This window comes from Chiloscyllium plagiosum, unplaced genomic scaffold, assembly GCF_037043375.1.
Source record: "Chiloscyllium plagiosum isolate Xiang-an unplaced genomic scaffold, Cpla_swu_hap1 HiC_scaffold_8, whole genome shotgun sequence".
NCBI lineage: Eukaryota > Metazoa > Chordata > Chondrichthyes > Orectolobiformes > Hemiscylliidae > Chiloscyllium > Chiloscyllium plagiosum.
The window spans coordinates 10,826,722-10,852,444 of NW_028270146.1; the positions used below are offsets into that span (position 1 = coordinate 10,826,722).

The 25,723-nt window shown below is 40.1% G+C and overlaps 1 protein-coding gene across 2 annotated transcripts in view; it reads left to right on the forward strand.

The window, feature by feature from the left end:
• The window catches only part of dicer1 (dicer 1, ribonuclease type III), a 186,111-nt gene extending 162,172 nt beyond the window's left edge, over window positions 1–23,939 (forward strand). For both annotated transcript variants that reach the window (XM_043696915.2, XM_087989583.1), the window contains 6 exons: window positions 8,056–8,211; window positions 12,198–13,104; window positions 16,128–16,396; window positions 18,785–18,947; window positions 19,033–19,108; window positions 20,740–23,939. In XM_043696915.2, coding sequence (XP_043552850.2) covers window positions 8,056–8,211; window positions 12,198–13,104; window positions 16,128–16,396; window positions 18,785–18,947; window positions 19,033–19,108; window positions 20,740–20,905 — 1,737 coding nt within the window. In that variant the 3' untranslated portion in view covers window positions 20,906–23,939. The remainder of the gene's footprint in view (window positions 1–8,055; window positions 8,212–12,197; window positions 13,105–16,127; window positions 16,397–18,784; window positions 18,948–19,032; window positions 19,109–20,739) is intronic.
• Window positions 23,940–25,723: the final 1,784 nt, after the last annotated feature.

Consider the following 25,723-nt stretch of genomic DNA (forward strand, 5'->3'; position numbering starts at 1 on the left):
TTTCTATCACAAGGCTCTGAGGGCCACTGTAGATTCTTCCATTAGATCCAGCTAAAGTAAATCTTCCAGCTGTTTTTTTAAATCACAAGATCCAAACTGACAGCCCCTTGTGCATTCCATTTGGTAATTTCTCTGCTTGAAATGCAGGCCTAAATTACATTGTCTTCCTCTTGGCTCTCAATCCAATGAAATGCATTTTCATCAAAGCAAACCTCTAACTGTTTCTGTCTATTCCCAAATCAAATTGCCCTGTTGTCAGTCAGAGAGACCTAGGGGTGAAGGTACATAGTTCCTTGAAAGTGACGTCCTAGGTAGACAGTAGTGAAGAAACTGTTTGGCATGCTTGCCTTCATCGGTCAGAACGAGTTGGGCTGTCATATTAAAGCTGTACAAGGCAAGTTGGTAAGGCCACGTTTGGAGTACTGCGTAAACTTCTGGTTGCCCTGTTACATGAAGGATGTTATTAAAGAGGATGGAGTGAAAAATAGATGTAAAAGAATGTGACATAAACTGAAGGGTATGAGTTTAAGAAGAGGCTAGATAGGCTGAGACTGTTTTCCCTGGAGTGGCAAAGGCTCGGGTGACCTTAAAGCTTTGTAAAATCATGAGCATAGATAAGGTTAATGGCCCGGGTCTTGTCCCCAGGCTAGGGGAGTCCAAAATTAGATGGCATAGTTTTAAGGGGAATGGAAAGATTTACAAGGGCCCTGAAGGGCAATGTTTTCATACAGAGCGTGGTGGTATATATTGAACAACCTGTCAGAGGAAATGTGAGAGACAAGTAGAATTATGAAATTTAAAATACATTTGGACATGTACATTAATAGGAAACATTTAGGAGCATATGGGCCAAATGCAGGAAAATGGGACGAGTTCAATTTAGGAAACCTGGTTGGCATGGATGAGTTGGGCTGAAGGGCCTGTTTCCATGACTCTGTAAATGAACCTTTTGGTGAAAGTGAGGACTTGCAGATTAGAGTCGAGAGATGCTGGAAAAGCACAGTAGGTCAGGCAGCATCAGAGTAGGAAGGAGAATTGACGTGTCAGCCAAAAGCCCTTCATCAAGAATGGGGCTGGGGGAAAGGTTGCTGAGAGTGCGATAGGTGGGGTTAACTGTGATAGATCAGAGAGGAGGGTGGAGTGGATAGGTGGGAAGGAAGATGGACAGATCATGAGGGCAGTGCTGAGTTGGAAGGTTGGAACTGGGATAAGGTGGGGAGGAGGGGAAATTAGGAAACTGATGAAATCCACATTGATGCCATGGGGCAGGAGGATCCTGAGATAGAAGATGTGTTCTTCCTCCAGGTGTCAGGTGGTTAGGGAGTAGTGATGGACACAGCCCAGGACCTGCGTGTCCTTGGCGGAGTGGGAGGGGGAGTTGAAGTGTTCGGCCACGGCGTGGTAAGGTTGGTTGGTGCGAGTGTCCCGGTGATGTTCCCTGTGAGTAGGCATCCTGTCTCCCCCTATGTAGAGGATACCGCATTGGGAGCAACCGAAACAGTAAAGTGTGGAAGTGCAGATGAAATCTTGGATATGGAAGGCTCCCTTTGGGCCTTGGATGGAGGTAAGAGGGAGGGTGATGTGGGTGAAGGTTTTGCAATTCCTGCTGTGGCAGGGGAAGGTGAGAGAGAGACACGGACCTGACAAGAGTCGCAGAGGGGAAAGTGGATAGGGGTGGGGAGGGAAATATATCTCTAATGGTGGAGTCCATTTATCAGTGGCGGAAATGGCGGAGGAAGATGCAGTGTATATGGAGGTTGATGGGATGGAAGGTAAGAACCAAGGGGGTTCTGTCCTTGTTGCAGTTGGAGGGGTGGGTTCAAGGGCAGAGGTGCAGGAAGTGGATGAGATGCACTGGAGGGCATCATCAATCATGTGAAATGGGAAATTGCAGCCTTTAAAGAAGGAGGCCATCTGGTGTGTTCTGTGGTGGAACTGGAGACCTTTGACCAAGTCTCTACTCAGAATCGATATCTTACACCCACTCTCTTATCAGGTCCACACACCCATTTCTCAAGCAGAAATTCAAATGGAATCCATTTCACATCTAACTTTTCCCTTACTTCTGGAAAGTCATAACGTATGTTTCTAATGGAGTCTTATGACATTTTTTCCCCCAGAATTACTACATTTTTAATGGAGATAACAATAGACATCCTGACTCTATTTAAAAAGTCCATAAATCTATTATTCAAGTTTGTTACACTATTCAACTCTGTCTTTGAAAGATAAACAAGCTTATGAGCTTGTTTGAATTGCATTTAAATCAGGGTTGTTTATCACTTTCTCAATCTTTTACTGCATTTAAAATGTTAATTCATTGGATTATAAATTATATCCAACAATGATAAAGCATTTTAACAAAAATCAATACAATATGACCAGCACAACACTAATCCTCCTGAGTCACTTACACAATTACAGTGGCTTGCAGCAGGGATATATGCTGGCCCCAGTCATATTTCCCACCATCTTTGTCTACTGCAGTATCATACTAGAAGAAGACCTTGAGGAAGGTTACATATGCTTTCAAATTGTTGGAAGTCTTTTTGACCTCACAAAGACACAAGAAACCTAATGCATGAACTACATTTTAGTTCTGATAATTGCACCATTCTGGTTCACAGTCAGTCAGACTTGCCCGTTTAATGTGTTTTTCTGAAGCAGCCCAACTCTTTGAGTTAAGAATCAATTTAAAGAAAACTGAAGTTTTGCATCAGTCTGGAGCTGCAAAATATATACTGCCCAGCATTGTCATCAAGGGAATCAAGCTGGAATTCGTCAAGCAGCTTACCTATTGGGGAGTGTCATCTACTTCAATGCCAACATGGACAAGAAATTTGAAATTAGGCTTTCAAAATCAAACAGCACAGTTTGCAGATTCTACAAACTAATGTGAAGTAACTACCGCTTCAGAGCTCGAGATGTACAAAGCATTAGAGCTCACCTTTTTTTTTGTACGACACCAAATCATAGTTCCTGCACCATTGTCCTGTACATTTTTTAGACCACTTCTATCAGTACTGTCTCTGCAGCATCCTCAAGATCAGCTCACAAGACTACATCACAAACATTGAAGTGCTAGGAGCTGGCTATTGGTGAGCAGAATGGAGGGACAAGTACTCTTGTTACGGACTAGACTAATTCCCCTCAAAATATGTCAAGGAGACAGACGACGCTCATAACTTTTTAGGTTATTTAAAGGCAAGTGCAAGGCACTGTGTTCCAGGTGTGATTTGTTTGGTCTACCGCTAGCCTTTAAGCAAAACACATTTTAACTGTATTGTAAGAATTAAGTGCAAACAACAAAAAAAGCATAGCCATATTGAAAAATGTAATAAAACAATATATCATTTATCTACTAATCAACTGTTCCAATGTAGTTGCATCCTATGACTCCTTTGGCAGAGCTATCTTCTCCAGGGCAGGAGAAAGGAACACTTAAAGAAACCATCTAGCAGCAGAGAGAGAGCTTAAGCTTTTTGCAACAGTAGAAAGAGAGCTGTATCTATCACCTTCAACAGCCAATTCTAAACCTCTACTGACAACAAAACTGAAAACCTGAGTTTGTGAGAGTCTGATTGCACCCACTCCTAAGTTCGTCATCTGTGAAGAAATGCTGAGAAGAAAATGTACCGTATGAATTTGATATGCACAATTTTTTATCACCTCATGCTGAAACTTATATTTTAAAAGATTAATTTATCTTAGGTTATAGTTACATTTTCAGTGCTGATTACCAGTTTCTAGCTTGCCTACAGAAGGGGGAAGAGTTGGCCTAGTATTCCAGAGACCCAGATGATTTGTTGACACCTGGGTTTGAAGCCAGATTGTGCAATTTGAATTCAATTAAAACCTGGAGTTAAAAGTATACTGATAATCCTGATAATCATGAAAACTGATTCATGACCCACAGCAAGACACTCAACCACTCTAGCAATCGTTAGAAAGGAACAAAATGAATGAACCAGATGGCATGCAATCATGAAGTAAAGGGCTTTTGCCCGAAACATCAATTTTCCTGCTCCTCGAATACTGCCTGACCTGCTGTGCTTTTCCAGCACCACTCTAATCTAGACTCTGATTTCAAGCATCTGCAGTCCTCACTTTTGCCATGAAGTAGAAGGAGCCTGCTCCATTATTCAATAAGATCATGGTAGATCTGACTTTAACTTCAACGGTATATTCCTGCATATACCCAATACTCACTCTTGGGGGGGGAAAGCTTATCTCTATCTACCCTGTCTATACCCTTAATTATTTTGTAGACCTCAATCAAATCATCTCTCGATCTCCTTTTTTCTAATAAAGGCTTTTGAACTTACTGTGCTCCTTGCCAGACTCTTCCAGCACAGCTACCATAATGGCATCTACCCTACAATGTGGAAAATTCCCAAGTATGTCGTGCGCAAAAGTAAGGTCAAATCTAACCTGGCCGATTACCACCCCATCAGTCTACTCTTGATCATCAGCAGAGTGATGGAAGATGCTATCAATACTAGTATCAAGCAACACTTGTTCAGCATTAACCTACTCATTGACACAGAGTTCAAGTGTATTGCAGTCATAATCCAAACCTGGACAAAGGAACTGAATTCCAGATGTGAAGTGCAAGTAACTGCCCTTGACATTGAGGCTACATTTGATAGTGTGTGGCATTAAGGAGCTCTAACAAAGCTGGAGTCATTGGGAATAAATGGCATACTGTCCAGTGCTAGAGTTGTATTGAGCAAAAAGGAAGACATCTCTGCAGGACTTCCTTAGGGTAGTGTCCGAGGTCTAACCGTCTTCCACTGCTGCTTCACGAGGTCAAAAGTGGCAATGTGCAGTCATCAGAAAACCATTTTTACCACCATATTGAAACAGCCCATGTCAAAATGCATAAAGACGTGGACAAAACCCAGCTTTGACCTGACAAGTGGCAGTATATTCATGCCATGGAAGTACTGGGCAATGACCATCTGCATCAACAACTGAGAGTCTACCATTGTTCCTTGACATTCATTGGAATAAACTTAACCGAATCTCCTGCTATTCCTAGGGGTTGCTATTGACTAGAAACTGAATTGAACTAGCCATACAAATACAGTGGTTTCAATAACCGAGCAAAAGCTATGGATATTGCAGCAAATAACCACCCTCCTGTCCACCATCAACAAAGCACACATCAGTGTGGTGGGCTACTCCCCACTTGCCTGGATGAGAGCAGTTCTAGCAACACTCAAGAAACTTGACACCATCTAGGACAAAGCAGCCTATTTGATTGGCACCACATCCACAAACATTCACTCCATCTCCCATCAACACTCAGCTGCAGTGTGTGCCATCTGCACTGCAAACATTCTCCAAGGTTCCTTAGCACCCATCAAATTCACAGCCATTTCCATCTAGAAGGTCAAGGGTAGCCGATAAGTAGATGGGTGCAACTCCAACAGCATTGAGGAGGCAAGGAGGCTACAGAAGGATTTGGACAAGTTAGGAAAGTGGGTGAAGAAATGGTAGATGGAGTACAACGTGAGGAAGTGAGAGGTTATGCACTTTGGGAGGAAGATTAGAGGCATGGACTATTTTCTAAATGGGGAAAAAAATTCAGAAATCTGAAGTGCCCTAAAGAGACTTGGGAGTTCTTGTCCAAAATTCTCCCAAGGTAAACTTGCAGGTTAAATCAGTAGTTAGGAAGGCAAATGCAATAATGATATTTGTTTTGAGGGAACTTTAAATGTATAAGCAGGGATGTACTTTGGAGACTCTGTAAGGCTCTGGTTAGACCACATTTGAGTACTGTGTGCAGTTTTGGGTGCCATATCTCAGGCAGGATGTACTGACCTTGGACCGTGTTCAGACGAGGTTCACGAGAATCGTCCCAGGAATGAAAAGCTTAACATATGAGGAACGTTTGAGGACTCTGGGTCAGTACTCTATGGAGTTCAGAAGGTTGAGGGGAGGTATCTAATTGAAACATACAGAATGATGAATTACCTGGTCAGAGTAGATGTTGGGAAGATGTTTCCATTGGTAGGAGAGATTAGGACCTGAGACACAGCCTTAGAGTAAAGGAAGACCTTTTAAACAGAGATAAGGAGAAACTTCAGCCAAAGAGTGGTGAAGCTATGGAATTCATTGCCATAGGGGATACTGCTGCCTCACAGCTCCGGGGACCCAGGTTCAATTCCAACCTCTGGCGACTGTCTGTGTGGAATTTGCACATTCTCCCTGTGTTTGCGTGGGTTTCCTACGGATACTCTGGTTTCCTTCCACAATCCAAAGATGTGCAGGTTACGTAAATTGGCTGTGCTAAATTGCCCATAGTATTCAGGGATGTGCATTAGTCAGGGGTAAACATTGGGTAGGGGAATGGATCTGGATGGGTTACTCTTCGTTGGGTTGGTGTGGAATTGTTGGGCCGAAGGACCTGTTTCCGCACTGTAGGAATTCTGTGAGAAACGAAAGAAGCTGTGGAGGCCACGTCATTGAGTATATTTAAGACTGAGGTGGATCGGTTCTTCAGTATCAAGGGTTATGGGGAGAAGGCAGGTGAATGGGATTGAGAAACTTATCAGCCATAATCAAATGGCAGAGTGGAGTGGATGAATTGGATGGCCTAGTTTCTGTTCCTGTGTCTATGGTCTAATACTCAAGAAGCTCAACACCATCCAAGGCAAAGTATCCCTTTTGACTGGAACCACATTCACAAGAATCCACTCCCCCTACCACCAACACAGTGACCCAGTGTATACTATGTACTAGATGCACTGCAGAAACTCACCAAGGTTCCTTAGACACTACATCCCAAACCAGTGATCACTTTTACCTAGAAGGACAGGGCAACACATATCTGGGAAGACCACCATCTGCAAGTTCCCCTCCAAGACACTCACCATCCTGACTCCCAAGCGTATTGCCTTTCCTTCAATCTTGCTGGGTTGAAACTCATTACTGCAGAGGGCTGTGTAAGCTGATTCTTTGAATGTCTTTAAGGCAGAGATAGGTTCTTGATTAGTGAGGGGATCAAGGGTTATGTGGAGAAAGAAGAAGGGGGTTGAGAAACAAATTAGCCATGATCAAATAGTGGAGCAGATTTGATGTACCAATGGCCTATTTCTGTTCCTTTAGGAATATCTACCCTCCTCATTTGTTTGACTTTGCAGCATCACAGTTCTACTTTTTCCAATTTACAATTGATCCAAACTTCTAATTTTTATTGAATCCAATTCATGAACGCGTTTACAGATTAACGCAACTACTGTATGTTATTGAAGGAAGTCTTCCTGTAAGCTTTTCCCTCTGTGCCCTCAGATCTCTAATCGACAACATGATCACTCTTTCTCACATTCTTTGTATTTGTCCCTACTGAACTTGGAATGTTTACTTAGATTGCCGATTAGTGAAAAACAGTTGTGAAACATCAAGGGACTCTAATTCACCTTTAGGGTATGTAACATGGAAGCAAATTAAACTGATGTATCAGTCAGTCACCTGACATCAGAATTTTGGAAATCACTCCAGAATGTCTTGAGTTACTGTTCTGAGTTGTAAAGAGCAATAAGATAGCTATCCAACAATTTCACAGATTATAGCAATATCATAACGCCATTTGATACTGTTTCAGCGCTGGTAAGTAAGTATCGTCCTAAGTATGACACAAAACAAAACTGAAAGGCCAGACAAAGCTCAAATCTCCCTTCAGAGGGCTGCTCTGAAAATATGTATAATTTTTCCAAAATCAAGTTTGTGACCCTTGGCTTTTAATTTGGTAGAGTTGCTTAAAGCTGGTATTTAGAAACAACTTTAAGCACTGAGATAGTATACAAATCCTACTAAACTGTTTGCAGCAGATTATTGGAAAATTCTTATGGAATTGACTTTTGAGTCATGGATACAATTTTTAATTAAGTCTTAATTATAGCTATATAATGAACAGTATTTCTGTGTCTTCAAGATCCATTAGTTGGAAGATCTCGTATTTCTGTTTGTAGCAGAGATGGTTTCTTGCTGGGTTTTCTTTTGCTCTGATTGAAGATCTATCAATATCTATCAATTTATTTCATTTATTAGGTCAGCAACTGTAATCTCTATCGTCTTGGAAAGAAGAAAGGACTTCCTAGTCGGATGGTTGTCTCAATATTTGACCCACCAGTGAATTGGCTTCCTCCTGGCTACGTGGTAAATCAAGACAGATGCATTATGGACAAGAGTGAAGTGAAGGACATGGTATGTGTAAGGGAGAGATGGGTAAGGTTTCTTTACAAATGAAAGGACAAATGCTGGAATAGAGGGCTCCCAGTTTCCTTCGTTGAATTTAAAATTACATTTTCCATACCAACTTTGTAAAACCTGGCTGAAATTGCTGCACCAGTGCCTGAATTTACCATGGACAATAAATATTCTGTTGCTGAGCAACATGTTGGCAGTGTCTGCATCTGCAAATTCCAGAGCTTGCTTTTGATTGCTAGTAGCTTTTGGGATGTTTTGTCTTCAAACTGTGTAAGTGTGGAAGGTATTAGTTCTCAAGCATACTGTGTCGAGAAGAATGATTGATTGTGCATGCAGTTTGTTTCCAGTGCAGGTTTCTGTGCTGCGCAAGCATGGAATAAACTAAATACTTTGTTTCTCTTTAACTTTTCCTACAATATGTGAGGTACAGTCTGGGTTATTTCTGAGACTACTTGATTTCAACTCCTGGCATAGGATAGGAGATTAAGGTCAAAGGACAAGTCCATTGATTAGATAGTCAAGCCTTCATCTAATCACTATTAGCAAGGAAAAATGTTGAGTCCTCCAGTGAAATCGGTAGAGATATCAATAAAAGAAAGGAATATATTATTTAATTTTGACTTTTTTTTAAAGTTTCTAGCTGTATAGGTTAAAGAAAAGTCAACAATGAGCAGTGTCAGTCATTTGAGAGAGATTTTGTAACTTCCAAATGTATGATTCATTAAGGAAGTAAGTTTATAAGAAAGACAAACTATTCATTGATAACTAAAGAAGTTATGGATTGTGTCAAATTGAAAGAAAAGATGCACAGTGCTGCAAATATTAGAAGTAGGTCTGAGATGGAGATGGGAAAATTTTAGAAACGAGCAAAGGATAATTTTTAAAACAAAATGAAATAGGGAGAAATTAGAATATGATAGTAAATCATAAGAGATAGAAAGACAATAAGAACTTATACAATTATATTAAAAGTAGCTAAAGTGAATGTTGGTCCCTTAGAAAATATGGAGAATTGATATTGGAAAACTAGGAAATAGCAGAAACTTTAAGCAGGTATCTTGATCTGTCTTCAGGATAATAAGCACCAAAAGCATCTCAATAAAGAGAAATCATGGGGCAAAAAGAAGGAATGAACTTATTACTATCACTGTCACTTAGGTATATCAATGATGAACAAAGCATTGGCTGGCTTACAGAAAACAGCATGAGAAAAGTTATTTCCGGGTTGGCAAACTGAAATTAGAGATTAGTGCTGGTGCTTAAACTCTCTCTGACCTGTGCTGATGATTTGGATGAAGGGGCCAACTGTATTGAAGTCATCTTTGCTAATGATGGAAAGGAAGGCAAGTTATGAGGATGACAAAAATACATGTTAAGTGAGTGGGCTGTAATTTGGCAAATGGAGTATTATGTGGGTAATGAGATGGTCCACTTTGGAGGAATAGAAAATCAGAATATTATTTCAATTGATATGAGAATTGCAAAGTGTGTCAATGCAGAGGATTTGGCTTCATCGTGCCTGTATTACAAAACATTAGCATGCAAGTGCAGCAAATAATTTGTAAGGCACGTTAAATGTAGAGCTTTTTGCAAAACTGATGAAATATAAAAGTAGGGGAGTCTTGATGCAGATATACATAAAAATGGTGAGACTGCAACTGGGTACAGTTTTGGACCATTTAAGGATCTGATAAATTGGAAGCAGACCACATAAAATTCACTAGGTCGATTTCTAGGATACTCATGTTGCCTTTTTGATTTAGGCCAATATTCATTGCAGCTTAGACGAATGAAAGGTGATCTTCTTAAAATATATTCTGAAGAGACTTAACAATGTAGGTGCTGAGAGAATGCTTCCCTTTTATTGGAGGAATCTAGAGCTGGAGTATAGTTTCAGAGTGAGAGGTCTCCCATTTAAGACACTGAGGAGGAATTTCTGCTTCTTGATGAGTTGTAATCTTTGTAATTCTCTTCCCCGGCGAGCAGTGGAGATTAGGTCATCAGTGGAATGGATGTGGGAATAGGCAGGAAAGTAGAGTTGAGGTCTAAATTCAATTCATGGAGCGTACTGTTCCTATTTCTTATGTTTTTGAAGAATGGTGATAACAAACAGTGAATATAATATCTACCTTTTGAACTAGTAATGAATGGCTTCTTGGATATTTTGTGCTAATTCACTGTCTTCTCCCACTCAGAACTAAGCTGCCAATCTTCTACTCCACCCTCATCAACTTAATTTATGTAATCCCCTTAATGTAGCAAAATGTCCCAAAGTACTGGATATCTTTAGGAATTCTCCATTCTCTACAATGCATGATCTCCAATGCAGTTTAAGGATTCACTCATGTCTGTGCCATTATAACTCATCTGAAATCCACAGTTGCCTTATTATTTACCACTTGCCCAACAACTCTCTAATTTGTCCCTATCTAGCGGAATAAATTGAAATCCTTGATTTACAAAGCTTCTCACAACTTCATTCCACTGCAGTCACATACTCACTTACTGTTGCTGTTGCTCTGCACTCCACCCATCTACTGGTAACAGCCTTCATCAACCTTGGAAGTATCACACTCCATCTTGAAAATCCCTTCCTCTTTTACATTTGTCATCTCTTAAACACCTGAAAATCTCTTCAACTGTTTTTGTTCACTTCTTAATTCCAACTTTCACTTTTTCTTCATGTGTGAAATGTTTGGTTACTTTACTTCTTTAATGAGTTACGTGAATATAAATTACTGAGTCTGCAACCTTTTTGTGTTACTCCAATTTCATGGAATATGCAGAAAATATTTCCGATTAAACAGATTTTATTATTTATTTGTATATCTGAGGTCAGTCACTTTAGGAACCAGTTTACTGCACACCCTGACTCCTGCTATAGAATAAACAACTGTTGACATTGTGTCCTTATGTTATAGAACAGTAGTTAAATTAGGAATACATCTCGTGTGTGTGTGTGTGTGTCTAGTTTATGAAAGAATTGAATGATTACCTCCAGGTGAAGGCATTTGCAATACTGTTGAGAAAAGGCAAGGGAATGGGACTTGCCAAGTAGCTGTCAGAATGGGCCATCAGTGAATTGACCAGCTAAATGATCTGTTTGGGTGTTGTATTTATTTCATCTCTGTCCTGAGATTGATCCTAACAGACTTGGTCCCAACAGCATGTTGGTGATAGAGTCATACAGCATGGAAACAGGCTGTTCAGTTCAACCAGTCGGTGCCGAACATAATCCCAAAGTAAACCTGCCTGCTCCTGGCCCACATCCCTCCAAACCTTTCCTTCATGTATCTATCCAAATGTGTTTTAAACGTTGTAATTGTACCAGCATCCAACACTTCCTCGGGAAGTTTATTCCACACGTGAACCACCTTCTGTGTAAAACAAAAAAATTGCCTCATGTCTTTTTAAAATTTCTCTCCTCTCGCCTTAAAAGTGTACCCTCTTGTCTTGAAATCCCCCATCCTAAGGAAAAGACAATGAGCATTAACTGTATCCATACCTCATTATTTTATAAATTTCCATCAGATCGCCCCTCAATCTCCTACATTCCAATGGGAAAAATGTCCCAGCCTATCAAGTTTTTCTTGATCTTGAGGTATAACCCACGTATGGAATATGAATGTGGTGGGGTAGTGAACAAAGGCAGACAAAAGGGCAGGGGATTTAGATTTGAGTGGTTTTATTTCTTCCTTCTCTCACCCAGACCCCCCCCCCCCCAATTGGGCCTTGGTTGCCTGTGTGGCTTCAGGGATATTTGTATCATTAATAAGTCAATTATTGACATGCTGTTGGGAATCCTGTTCCATCTGCCAACTTTTTGGTATCAGGAGAGTGACATGGATCTCTCCCATGATTAAGTGGACCCAGTCATCAAGATTCTTGTAATGATTGCATGCAATTCCAGGCTGCACGAAATCAAAACTTGGGGCATTATGAAGAGACGATGCACAATGTCTAATCTTGAAATTTTCTTTTAGACAGAAACCGATCAAGTGGCTAATGGTGATTGTTATTTGGATGATGATGAGGAGGAGGAGGAAGAGGAGGACGATGACCCTGATTTCCGTGAAGATTTGATGTGGAGGGCACAGAAGGAGGAAGCAGAATATGATGATGACTTCTCCGAGTATGATCAGGAGCACATTAAATTCATCGACAATATGCTTATGGGTTCTGGGGCTTTTGGAAAAAAGATCTCTCTTCCTGCTTTCCCACCCAATGATGCAAGCTACGAGTGGAAACCTCCCAAAAAATCTGCATCAGGAAATGGTCATTCCTCCTCCGATTGTGATGAATTTGACTACAGCTCCTGGGATGCTATGTGCTACCTTGACCCGAGTAAGGCTACAGATGAAGATGATTTTGTTGTGGGATTCTGGAACCCATCTGAAGAGAATGGCGGTGTTGATACTGGCAAGCAGTCCATCTCTTATGACTTGCACACTGAGCAGTGCATAGCGGATAAGAGCATTGCTGATTGTGTAGAGGCTTTGTTGGGCTGCTACCTAACTAGCTGTGGTGAAAGAGCTGCCCAGCTGTTTCTCTGCTCGTTGGGTTTGAAAGTCCTCCCAGCAGAAGAAAAGCTTGTAAACAAAAAGATCCTACCTGAGGAACAGAGCGCCTTTGATCTAAACTCTCAGACAGGCACTGAAACTCCTCCTCTTTCATCCACTTTGAAATCCCCTTCTTGCAAAGACCTAGAGTATGGACATCTTCAGATTCCTCCTAGATGTATGTTCGATCACCCAGATGCTGATAGGACCCTGGGCCATTTAATATCAGGCTATGAAAACTTTGAGAAGAAAATAAACTATAGATTCAAGAACAAGGCGTATCTTTTACAGGCATTTACCCATGCCTCCTACCACTACAATACAATCACAGGTAAAGCCCTGCCAATTCCTGTAGGCCACAATAAATGCTTAATGTAGTCAGCTGGTCTGCCAGTATTTGTAGAGAAAGAGAGTACATTTCAGGGTCTTACTTTGTCACAGGAGACTGTCAGAAGGACTGTGAAATAGGGTTGGAATTAGTGGTGGTTTGCTGTGGGATTTGTGATCTGAGAGTTTTATCATCTTTGGTTATGGTGGGCATAAGAAAATCAATGGAGTACCTGGGTCATTGGCAATAGAGATTGTGTTGTAGGTGACTGAATTTTTTAGAGTCAGAAGAAAGGTATTGCTAAAATTAGATGATTAGGACTAAACAGCATAGTTTAGTAACAGATTTAGTAACTAAGCAGCATAAACAGTTTTGAGAATGACATTTAAAGGGAATATACAGCTAATGTGGCCATTATGATGGGTAGCATGTGTAAATTGAAGATCATCTTGGGTTGAGGTAACCATTTCATTTGAGTTCATGCAAATTGTAATTTGGTCTGAACAAACACCTGAAGAATTGGCTATTAGAATCCGTGAGGTGCATGATTTATTTTGTTTTAAGGCTGTTTGAATGGTAGAATGCCTTGGTTTATCCAACCAACCTGCATGTACAAATGTCCTGCAAGGAAGGAGTTCCTTAGCATATTGTCTTAGTCTCAGTTATCTTCAACTACTTCTTCATTAATGACCGTCCATCCTCCGTAAGGATAGAAGTGGGGATGTTCATTGATGATTGCATATTCGCCATTCACAACTCCTCAGATACTATAATCCATGTCAAAAATCCAGGTTTGGGGTAACAAGTGGTAACGTTTGCACTTTGACCACCGTCCCTTGGCATTTAGTGGCATTACCATCACTCAGTCCCCCACTGTCAACATCCTCGGGATTACCATTTACCAGAAGATGATCTAGGGTAGCTATGTAAATACAGTGGTTACAAGAGCAGGTCAGAAGTGAGGAATGATATAGCAAGTAACACACCACCTGACTCCCTAAAGCCTGTCCATCATCTACAAGGGCAGGTAAGGAATGTGATGGAATACTCCCCATTTGCCTGAATGAGTGCAGTTCCAACAACACTTGAGAAGCTTGACACCATCTAGGACAAGGCAGCCCCCTTGATTGTTTGTGGCTGTGCTGCCATTCATTCACTCCACAACCAATCCTCAGTAGCAGCAGTGTGTACTATATACAAAATGCCCTGCAGAATTTCACCAAAGATCTTCAGATAGCACCACCACCATCTAGAACAACAAAGGCAGCAGATACAGGAGAACAGCACCACCTGTAAGTTCACCTCCAAGACAATGACCACCCTCTCTTGAATATATATTGCTGTTCCTTCAGCGTCATTGGGTTGAAAACCTAGAATTCCCTCCCTGATGGCATTTTGTATTTAACTAAAGCACACGGACTGCAGCAGTTCAAGAAGGCAGCTGACCACTATCCCCTCGAGGCAACTAGTGATAAATAATAAGTGCTGGCCCAGCCAGCAATGTCCATGTCCGATGTGTATTAAATAAAAAGAATCCTTCTTCCTACCCTGCCATGCCTCCATGAGACTCCAAACCCCCACAAGTGTGGTTGACTCTTAACTGGAATATCTCTGGAAGCCATTTCGTGCTGGATTGAAAAATGTAAAACTGACTCCATGCCCATTTCTGAAGATGTGGAATTGCTCATGTTGGATTGATTGAACAAAGTCCAAAATCACATGACACCAGGTTATAGTCCAACAAGTTTATTTGATAGCTCTTGGAGCATAGCCTCTTTCAGTTGAAGTGAGAGTGAAGCACACAGAATACAGAATTTATAGGCAGGGAGATCAAAAGATCATGCAAATGGTGTGAGTAAAGTGTCAACAGCTGAATAACAAGTGAAGGGATAACGTTTATTCCGATTAAATGAGGCTGAGAGATAATTACATAAATTGAGAATAACATGATGCTGGAAACGAGCCAGATGACTGGAATGTGACATGGAACAAAAACAGGAGAAGCCCAGCAGGGGTTGCTGGGGGTGCTCAGCGGGTCTGGTGATATCTGTGGAAAAAAAAAATCAGTTAACATTTCAGGACCTTTCCTCTGGTTTTTCTTCACAGATGCTGCCGGACCTCCTGGGCTTTTCCAGCAGCTTCTGATTTTGTTCCATGTTATTCCAGTCTTTGGGTGTGTCTCCAGCACCACCTTCCTTTTTACTTTTTTGTAATTGTCTCTCTGCCTCATTTAATTGGATTAAAGGTCATCCGTTAGCTTGTTATTCAGCTATTGACACTTCACTTTCACTGTCTAGCACTTTTGGTCCAGAGACTTATTATTCGACACTCCATTCACACCAGTTGTATGATTTCTTTTGATCTCTGACCTTGATCTCTCTGCTCATGTATTCTGTATGCTGCTTTCTCACTTCACCTGACAAAGGGGCCACACTCCAAAAGCTTGTGATTTCAAATAGACTTGTTGGATTATAGAGTCATGAGATGTACAGCACGGAAACAAATCAACCCATCCATGCCGACCAGATATCCCAACCCAATCTAGTCCCACCTGCCAGCAACCTGGTGTCATGTAATTTCTGACCATGTCTGAAGAACAACAATTGAAATCAGCAGGCAGGTGTCTTGTTCATGGAAGTGAGTTCTGAAACTGCAGAAGGTCAATTGTATGAGAATAGTTGGAGAGAATTTGGACTCGTGGCTCAAGTCATTGCTAAGTTACTGAAAGTTTATTACCCCACCGTGTGTTAATGACATTACAGAGAAATATTTGTTGACTTGTGTCTGCAGAAAACCTATTGGACAAATAGCCACTTTTTAATTGAGGGTGAAGAAGGAAGCACTTAAGATTTTAACTGTCATTGTGTGTGAATTTTAAAATTGGCATTTTAGTTCCAATTTTGTACATCAGGAAAGTAGCAGGAAACTTTTCCTACAATAGAAATCCAAGCAAGATCCAATGGACTTTTCTCAAACAACTTATGAATGACTATTTTAGAATAATTTTTTAAAACTTTTTTTTGTAGATTGTTACCAGCGGTTGGAATTCCTTGGAGATGCAATTTTGGACTACCTCATAACCAAGCACCTTTACGAAGATCCCCGGCAGCATTCTCCTGGAGTGTTGACTGACCTGCGCTCTGCTCTTGTGAACAATACCATCTTTGCTTCTTTAGCTGTGAAGTATGACTATCACAAATACTTCAAAGCCATCTCACCTGAGTTGTTCCATGTTATAGATGACTTTGTTCAGTTCCAGTTAGAAAAGAATGAGATGCAAGGAATGGACTCTGAGGTTAGTCTCTGCATTTTGATCTTCCACTAACCTGTTAAAGAGAGCTACAACCCCATAAGAGGGTCTGGTTTAAGGGGTACTCGGAACTGCACAAGTTGGAGCAATCACCTCATTCCAGTTCTGAGGAAGGGTCACTCAACCTGGAATGTTAACTCTGATGTCTGTCCACAGATGCTGCCAGACCTGTTGAGCTTTCCCAGCAATTTCTATTTTGGTTACCTCATTCCCTACTCTAATACATTATGGAATGTACTTCCACTTTGGGCAATTCTCTGCCACAAATCATTCTTATCTCTCAGTATCTAATTTTATCTCTTTTCTCCTTTAATTGGTTCTGTGAAGTTGCATATTAAATTCATATGCATATGCTGCCTTGTTGATCAGTAGTTTAATATTAGCTTATAATCTTCATAATGTTTAAAGTCCTCATAGCGCCAGAGACCCGGGATCAATTCCCGCCTCAGGCGACTGACTGTGTGGAGTTTGCACGTTCTCCCCGTGTCTGCGTGGGTTTCCTGCCTTCTCAAGTCTTGCCTTTATAACTAACTGCTCAGCACTATCCACATTACTCAAGGGAATATATTCCCTTTCCAGTTTGCATTGATATAAGAAAACTTCTCAGCATCCTTCACTGAAGTACTAAAGTAAGAAACATGCAATTAAAGGCAAATGCAGTTGAAGTTGAGGTAGCCCCCAGATTTAACAAAGGCCTTAAAAGGAGGGTTAAACAAAAAGGTAAAGGTGTGGAGAGGGCAATTTAAGTCTATCTCTTGTTGAATGAGAGGAGAAACTATACACTAGAGACCGAAGTGAGAGAATCAAATGGTGTAAGTGGTCCAGAAGAGGTTCACAAGAATGATATATGGGATGAAGGGCTTATCATATGAGGAGGGGTTGAGGACTCTGGGTCTGTACCCAGAGATTTCTTTGATGTAGGGGAGAGTGGCTAGGGTTTCTACATCAAAAGACATCCCTGAAATGACTGCCAAACTACTCAAACCCCTTGGTATCTTGGTCACCCACAAACCCACCAACACACTAAAACAGCAGCTAATGAACTTCAAAGACCCTATACAGGCAACAAGCAAAACAAATGTCATTCACAAAATACTGTGCAAGAACTGTAACAAACACTACATTGGACAAACAGGCAGAAAACTAGCCACAAAACGACATGACCCTCCCTCTCGTATCCATACATACAGATAAGGAAGGACACTGCTTCGACTGGGACAACACATCCATCCAAGGACAAGCCAAACAGACACGCACAAGAATTCCTGAAAGCATGGCATTCCAACCGGAACTCCATCAACCATCAACAAATACATCGAGTTAGGCCCCATCTACCACCCCCTGAGAAAAAGAACATGAATTGACATTACAGCAGGAAATGACATCACCAACCCAAACATATAAATGGAAAGCAGGAATTATCAGCAGTGCTTCACCCAGAGGCCCACTGAGGATGTTACCTAGTAGGGTGACGAAAAGTCTGGAAATGAACCTTCCAGCTCAGCGAGCAAACTTACATCCAGAACCTCAACCTCGGCTACAAATCTTCTCCAAACTCGGTAACAAGATTTTAGCTTAACTGGAGTTTATACGGATGGAGCATAGTAAGGCACCTAAAATCATGTCACAACAGTTTGTGGTTGAGACAAATGTTTGGCATTTTCGGCTTCATGTGACCTGGGGTAGACTCTTAAAGCAATTTGAAGGGAGCACTCTATGATGAATAGCGAATACGTGCAATTTCAAGTAATTGACTCTATGCCTTATAATTATGAGGAAGTCTAAGCATTTTCAGATATATGGTACATGACCACTGGAATTTCAAAACATGTTACAGCCAGTAAAGTGCACTTAAAATGTGATTTCTTGTAATTTAGGAAACTCAGCAGCTAATTTGCAAACAGTAACACTCTATTTATTGGCATTTTTACAATTATTCTTTCATGGGCTGTGGGCAACAATGGCTAGAGCAGTATTTATTGCCCATTCCTAATTACTCTTGAAGGTGATGGTGAGATGCTATCTTAAACTACTGCAGTCTGTTGAATAGGTACACCCATAGTGCTAAAGAAGTTGCAGGTTTTTGACCCAGGAACAATGAAGGAAGGACAATGTGGTTCCAGATCAGGAATTGCTGGCAAAACTCAGCAGGTCTGGCAGCATCTGTCAGGAGAAAACAGTCAGCATTTCAAGTCTGGTGACTCTTGTTTTATGAAAATCTTAGGCTGTATAATTTTGCTATTCTAACCATTTCCGAATTCATCAATAGTCACTCACTACGTCTCCTGTTCTTGCTGTTTCTTTTTCCAATCTATGCCCTGATTTAACAAGTTCCTCTGAATGTTTAATGTACTAATTTATTTATTATAAAAGCTAAGAAGATCTGAAGAAGATGAAGAAAAGGAAGAAGATATTGAGGTTCCGAAGGCCATGGGAGATATCTTTGAATCTCTTGCCGGTGCCATCTACATGGATAGCAGGATGTCCTTGGAAACAGTTTGGCAAGTCTATTACCCCATGATGAGACCCTTGATAGGTAGTCGTCCTTATTGTTCTCCCCTTACCATTTCCCTTGTTGCTTTGACTAAGTTGCTAATACCTCAACGTGTTTCATATTTTAGAGAAATTTTCAGCAAATGTACCCCGTTCCCCTGTTCGTGAGTTGTTGGAGATGGAGCCAGAGACTGCCAAGTTCAGGTAAGGAGTGGACAAAACATCCTTGAGGAATGGGTAAGAAAAGTGGCTCAAAATATTTAACAGGTACACTAGTGTGTGAAAGAGGGGATCGGGTAGTGTTTCACCTAGATCTCATGTGACCGGGTAGTGTTCCACCCAGATCGTCAGTTTTCTGTTTTGAATGTTATGCTTTTTCTTTTCTTGGAGATTCACTTTAGCTCTTTCAAAGATAGTTGAGCTGTGACCAGAGAAGAAATTAAATATGCAATGTTTGTGTTGTTGCAATAAGTCCACTCTAAGTTATCAAGAATATCAACATCCAATTTGAACAAGGAGAAACACTTAACAGTGCAAAGTATTCTAAATTGCTGAGGGGTCTTTCACATAATTTATTAGGGTGTCTAGGTGACTTACCTGCATACCATTCAGACCCTCCTCTCTGTCTATGCAAATTTTTAAAAATGTCTCTGTCCTTCTCCCTGACTTCTGTATCCACGTGAACCTCTCACTAGTGAATACCAACACACACAATTCATTTGGATCTGTACCTACGTCTTTCTGCTTTCCTCAGAAGTTACCACAGTGGTCCTTAGTGGGCTGTACTACTTTCCTAGTTATCCTTTTGTGAAATAAATTAGGAGCTTCATTTTACCTGCAATTATTCTTTTGTGTCCCCTTTTTTGTTTTGCCTTGCATAAACTGTATTCCCTTGGGCTTGTTCTATTTTGAGCACTTGGTATCTGCCATAAGCCTCCCTTTTTCTCTTTATCCAATTTATCCCTTGATGTCCAGGGTTTACTGAATTTGTTTGTCCTACCCTTTACCTTTATTGGTACATGTTGGCCTTGAACTCTCCATTTCCTACTTGCATAATTCCACTGCTCTTTTACAACCTGACTCCCAGTCCACTCTAGCCAAATTATATCTGATCTTATTAAAATCAGCCTTCGCCCAGTTGAGAACTTTAATTTCAGGCCCATCCTGTTCCTTTTCTGTAACAATCTTGAATCTAATGGAGTTATGATCACTGTCTGCAAAATATTTCACCATACTGCTGCTCTCATGAATTTCCAGCTTTAGTTCTCTCTCTTCTTTCACCCCCAGTCAACTCCACAGTGTTAGGAGTCAACTTAAGCTCTTCATTACCACTGAGACTATCATTTCCCAAACCTGTGTCAGCAGTCTAGGCAAGAAGCGCAATTTGTCTGCTGGAACTCATCTGTACTGTCCATAAGTCATCCTGAGCAGATAGCTGTTGAATTAGAATGTGTGTGTCATTGGAAACATATAAAGTACAAGTTATAGCAATACCTTTGTTAAGGACAGTGCACCTGGAAGGAATTTATTTCAACTTTACCTGGTTAACTTGAAGTTAGGAGAGAGCTAAATTTCAAACCTATAATTTTCTGATCAAGAGGCAAGCCCCAGATGTTGAAGGCAAATTTAATGCATGCTTTCTTCACTTCATCTGTCAATATTTGTACATATTTATATAGTTATTGATTTTGACAGATAGTAAGCAGGATTGTAAAACTTGTAATAATCTTGTTTTGAAGAGTAGGAATGTTTAACCATTCTGTAATTGATACGTGAATTTTTATTTGGCTGAAATGTCTGTTTTTTTTAAAATGTCAATTCTGTTGTTTTTGAAGTCCTGCAGAAAGAACTTACGACGGAAAAGTCCGTGTCACCGTGGAGGTGGTTGGCAAAGGCAAGTTCAAAGGTGTTGGTCGCAGTTACAGGATCGCCAAGTCTGCAGCTGCCCGGAGAGCACTACGGAGCCTGAAGGCAAATCAGCCTCCACTGCAGAATAGCTGAGACCCTTTCTCCTAACCTCCAGGCCAACCCAGCCCCTTCATCAGCTCACCTGAGGTTACACCACACAAGTCTGGGTCAAAAGAGTCATTCTATGAAGGTGTAAAGTGTTTGTACTACAGTAGTATAATTTAGGATTAATCGTAGTTTATAGTAAGTTCTTGCGCGAACACAATCCTGCCCCCCTCCTCCTTTTGCTAGATTAATCACAAGAGTGCTTTATATTCATTTTGCAACCATTTAACAGTTGTCAGGTCCCCTATGATGTTTACTTAATTTTTTTTATTAATAGAAGCTTTTGCTTGTTGTTTAGTGAGCCAGGAAGCTTATGCTGGAAAGTGATTAGTTATTAGATTGCACATTTTTACTAATCTTGAAATTCTCGACCTGTGCACTAGTGCCAGTCCAGCCACAGTGTGTAAAACTGTTGTGTATGAGCTGGTAAGAGAGAGCGAGTGAGTGTGCCAGTATTGTCCTGTTTCCTTGTCATCCTTTCACATTTTGAGATGGCATTTCCAATCCTTGTTTTGCACTTAATTTAAATAGGAACAGGTTCCACTTAAAGCGACTGGCATTTTCAGTAGCATTTGTTCAACATAATGCCACATATTGAATCTCTTGCATTTAATCAAAAGGGTTTTGCCTTAATTGAACGTAACCCCACTTGTTTTTTTCCTAAACCTTTTGATACATTTCTATAGCTGATTTTACATTCCCATTTAATACACATTGTATGATAATTAACCACAGCCCTTGACTGACCTCTTTTGGAGCTGTGGCTGTGTAACTTATTGCAGAGCTAGAGGTAGCTGCACATATATTTTAATACAGATTAAATGGTTCCAGATACTTAGAGTCAAGGTGTTCAAAATTTTCTTTGATGCAAGAAGCAGCTAAATTTACACTATGTGGTCTTTGGGGAAAGCGTGCATTGTGCTGACAATGTGAGTGCGGTGCTTCCAAACGCAAGCAACATGAAGTAGATGGTGCAGTACAGAAACTGTCACATTCATGACACAGCAACTTTAGACATATCATTCAAAATATATGCTGCAGAATTTTGTAAGAACAGATGAAAGGGTTTTTTAATTAATATGAGCACCTTTCCATTTCTAAGGGGGTGGGGATTAATATACACTTACATGCATATATACAGCATACAAGACACATGGTACATGCATATACAACACACGCAGACAAAAAAAGACATGAGTACAACACATGCATATGACTATCCTCAACATCTGTCTATAGCACCTAACAGTTGACTTTTACACCAAAGCTGTGTTTGTGAAGAAGCGCATTCATGTTCCATTAGTTTCATTTGTTTTTCTCTTCAAAAGCGGCACAAGCAAGAAAAATGAAATCCTGTGACAAAAGACGATCATGTTTAATCAGTCTTCAGCGTTCAAGCTTTTAAAAAGAGGATGCATCCTATTTGGCTCGGCTCAAAATTGTAGTTACATTTTCAGTAGTTACCAGTTAGGCGTTCTTCCCTTTAAATACCTCAGTTCTTAATTGCATGCGTTTTTGATTTCTCGTTTTATTTTGGTGCTATGTTTTTATATTATGCTTGAAATGTTTAAAAAATAATTGTTTTTGCACTGTAACTATAATACCTCTTTTAATTTACTTTTTTAAAAATTGTTTGAGAATTTCATCCCAGTACACTCTAAATAATTCTTTCAAGTTATCTGCAGTTGTCACCACCCGACCACCATGATATGCTTCAGATTTCAAGAGCTAGCCATTTTTTATTTTTTTTGTTGGTCTCTTGAGTTGGAGATAGAAATTTGAAATACGTATGTTGAGGTGTTCCTTTTTTTTGCATCCCATTCTGTCCCTTTTCCTTTCACTTTATTTGAAAAGGTAAAGTCATTTATCCTGTCCACTTAGCAGTTTTAATAAGTGGGTACTTTTTAAAGTAGAAGCTGAAAAATGTGTAAGTGATTTTAATACTTCTGTCATATGTGTATTGTCTTACTGATTGGCATAAACTCATTTTAATTCATAACATGATACAGAAGATGGATTTGTATCTGTTTTTATGCTCTGTTATTACCCTAATTTTGTTAGAAAGATCTTTCATTCTGTGGGCGTAGACCTAGGCGAGCACTCATCTATGTATACATCTATTTTTAATTTACTTGGCAAAAACTGCTATGTCAAACAGTGTGCCACAAGTTTGGGAGTATTTCCAGTATTAACAGTGCATCACACTTTATTGAAATCAACAGAAGTGTGAGGTTATTTACGGCATGTGCATTCATTGTGAAACCATTTCTTTTTTCATTGTAACTGAACAATCTACATTTACTTTAAAGTCCTAATCAATGCTGCAGTTTAATTCCTCCTTGTCTTTGTCAAGGCACAAAACACAGTTTTTTTTTTGTCCCCTTCGCTGTTGTATACATGTAGCACGATTTAAGCATTGCACTTGGCACCATGCTTTACCTCATTTCAAACGAGAAATGTATATGCTAATATGCTTAACAGAAACAATGATTTTTTTATTTTCGGTTTGGGCCTTGCTGCTGTTATAACTGCTAAGGTATTTTATGTAAAAGATAATTAACTTGCTATCTATTGTGTGCCTGCAGTCCCTCACTCACTGTACAATACATGACTTTAATGCACTCGAACTTCATAGCATCAGCGGGTCAGCAGCAGTGGCAGAAACTTATTGTTTTGTTGGTATTTTGTAGCAGAATGATAACTGTGATTTATTAAAGGAAGAAGAGAAAGAATGCGTGTTTGCGAGGCGTTTGAGTATTTGCAGGCGTTGCTGTACTGTAAATAGTGTGATTTTAAAGCACCTGTAGCAGAATGGGAGTGGATACGAAATGTATTGAAACTAAATTAAGTGCATCATCATATGCTGCAGCAGTCTTTAAGGGACATGGAATATATCTCATTCATACTGTAAACTCGCTGCAGAGATTTGCATTCTGCACCTTATGGATCACAATTTTACCTTTTAATAGTTTCTTTTTGTAATTGTAGCTGAATATCTACAATAAAGTATGGTCTGGTTGTTCATTATTTTGAAGCCTGGTGATTTCAGTGTATGTATCAAAAGTAGCTTTAGAAAGCATTTTTGTGTTTTCAACAACACTATCATCTGTGAGCAGAGAAACCTGGCAGTTAAAGAGCAGATGAGTGAAATTTATTTTACTCGGTTACTGGTAGATTACTTGACGAAGTTTACAAAAGATGATCCGATTGGTCAGTGCCATTACTCAAGTTCCACACGTGCCTCCTCCCACTTATCCCTGTTCCTCTAACCTCACCATTACTTTCTTTTTCTTCAGTTTCTCAAGTACTTATTAGCTTGCCCTTAAATGCATCTATGTCATTTGCCACAAGGTTGGGAGTTCATGTTCTCTTAAGATTTTTTTCAAAATTCCCTAGTTAGGTTTTTAATAACTTTTGTTTATGACACCTGGTTTTCTTCTCTCCCACATATGGAAGCACCTTGTTTAGGCCTGCTTTATCAAACCCCATTTAGTTATTTTAAAGACCTTAATTGGATCATGTCTTTCTGAGAGAAGTAAACTAGCCCAACCTCTTCAATATTTTCAGATTAGAATGAATCGGTTTTGGTGGTATTGTTGTAAATCTTTTGTACCTTCATGTTCCTTTCTGTAATATAGAAGGCCAGGGACTGTGTGTGGAGCTTCAATTTGAGAAGAAATCCATCAGATCAGCTTGTGGTGCACATCATTCTACAGTCACCGTGTAGCCTTTTGCAAGGAGCAAGAAGATTGGCAATCTATTGCTTCTCCTCTCTGGCAATGTCAAATGGCACACACCTGACAAACTCCCATACCCCTCCTCACCCCGCTCAAAATAAAATTATTTGCTTCCTTAGATCTCACTGGGAAAAAGATATTCAACTGAAGTCAGTCACGAAATCAGTTGTCTCTAGTGTTGTGCCTTGCAAATTATCAAGACGTCTGTGGTTTGCTACTGCTAAGCTGTTTTACATGGTAAATTTTAGATCATATCGTCTGTCTCCATTTTGTTCTATATGTTTTGATTTCCTGGTTAATTTGTCTCAATTCTTTCTTTAGTGTTGCATTTAGGGGGCCAATCTAGCCATTTACGCCTCAAATAGACAAATTCTGTTTCTTTATTGCACCCATTATTACACTCTGGTTTTTTGTGCTGTAAAATCTTTAAATTCTCTCTTCATCTGCATGCTCACATGCCTTCTGTTTTACTCTTCCTGCCTTGTCCCTCCCCAACCACTTCCAATGATTTGAACATTACATTTTATTGCAATTCAGTTTCTCTTTAGTTCTGAACACAGGTTGACTTGAAGTATTAGATGGAACCCTGTGAGGATTTGACCAAAGTGAGCTATGGCAAGATAGTGGCATAATCAGAGGATGTTCAGTGAGACCCACTTGATATCAGGATCATCTAACCATATCTTGTATGCTTTTTTTATAAGTGGTGTGACGTTGACTGGCAGTGGCAAGGTCCCAATTGATGCTCATTGTTGCTTGAGAAATGCCGTTTTGACAGTCTAACTTGTCATAGGTTATGTTTATACATATCATACAAACTAGACTGGGAAAACTTGACATGGAAGCCAGAATGGGTTCTTGACTGATTCAACTTACCGCTTAGTCTAAAAGACCTGGACATAACATACTAACAGCTCAGGTTTGCTTCATGGGCAATGACCAAGAGCTGCCCACATCCATGGACAACAGTATTGACACATGCTAGCACTGGAACCCTTCTGATCCACTTAACAAGACACTTCTGCATTTCAGTGTTGCACCTTGGACTACATTGGCAACTGTCATTGTA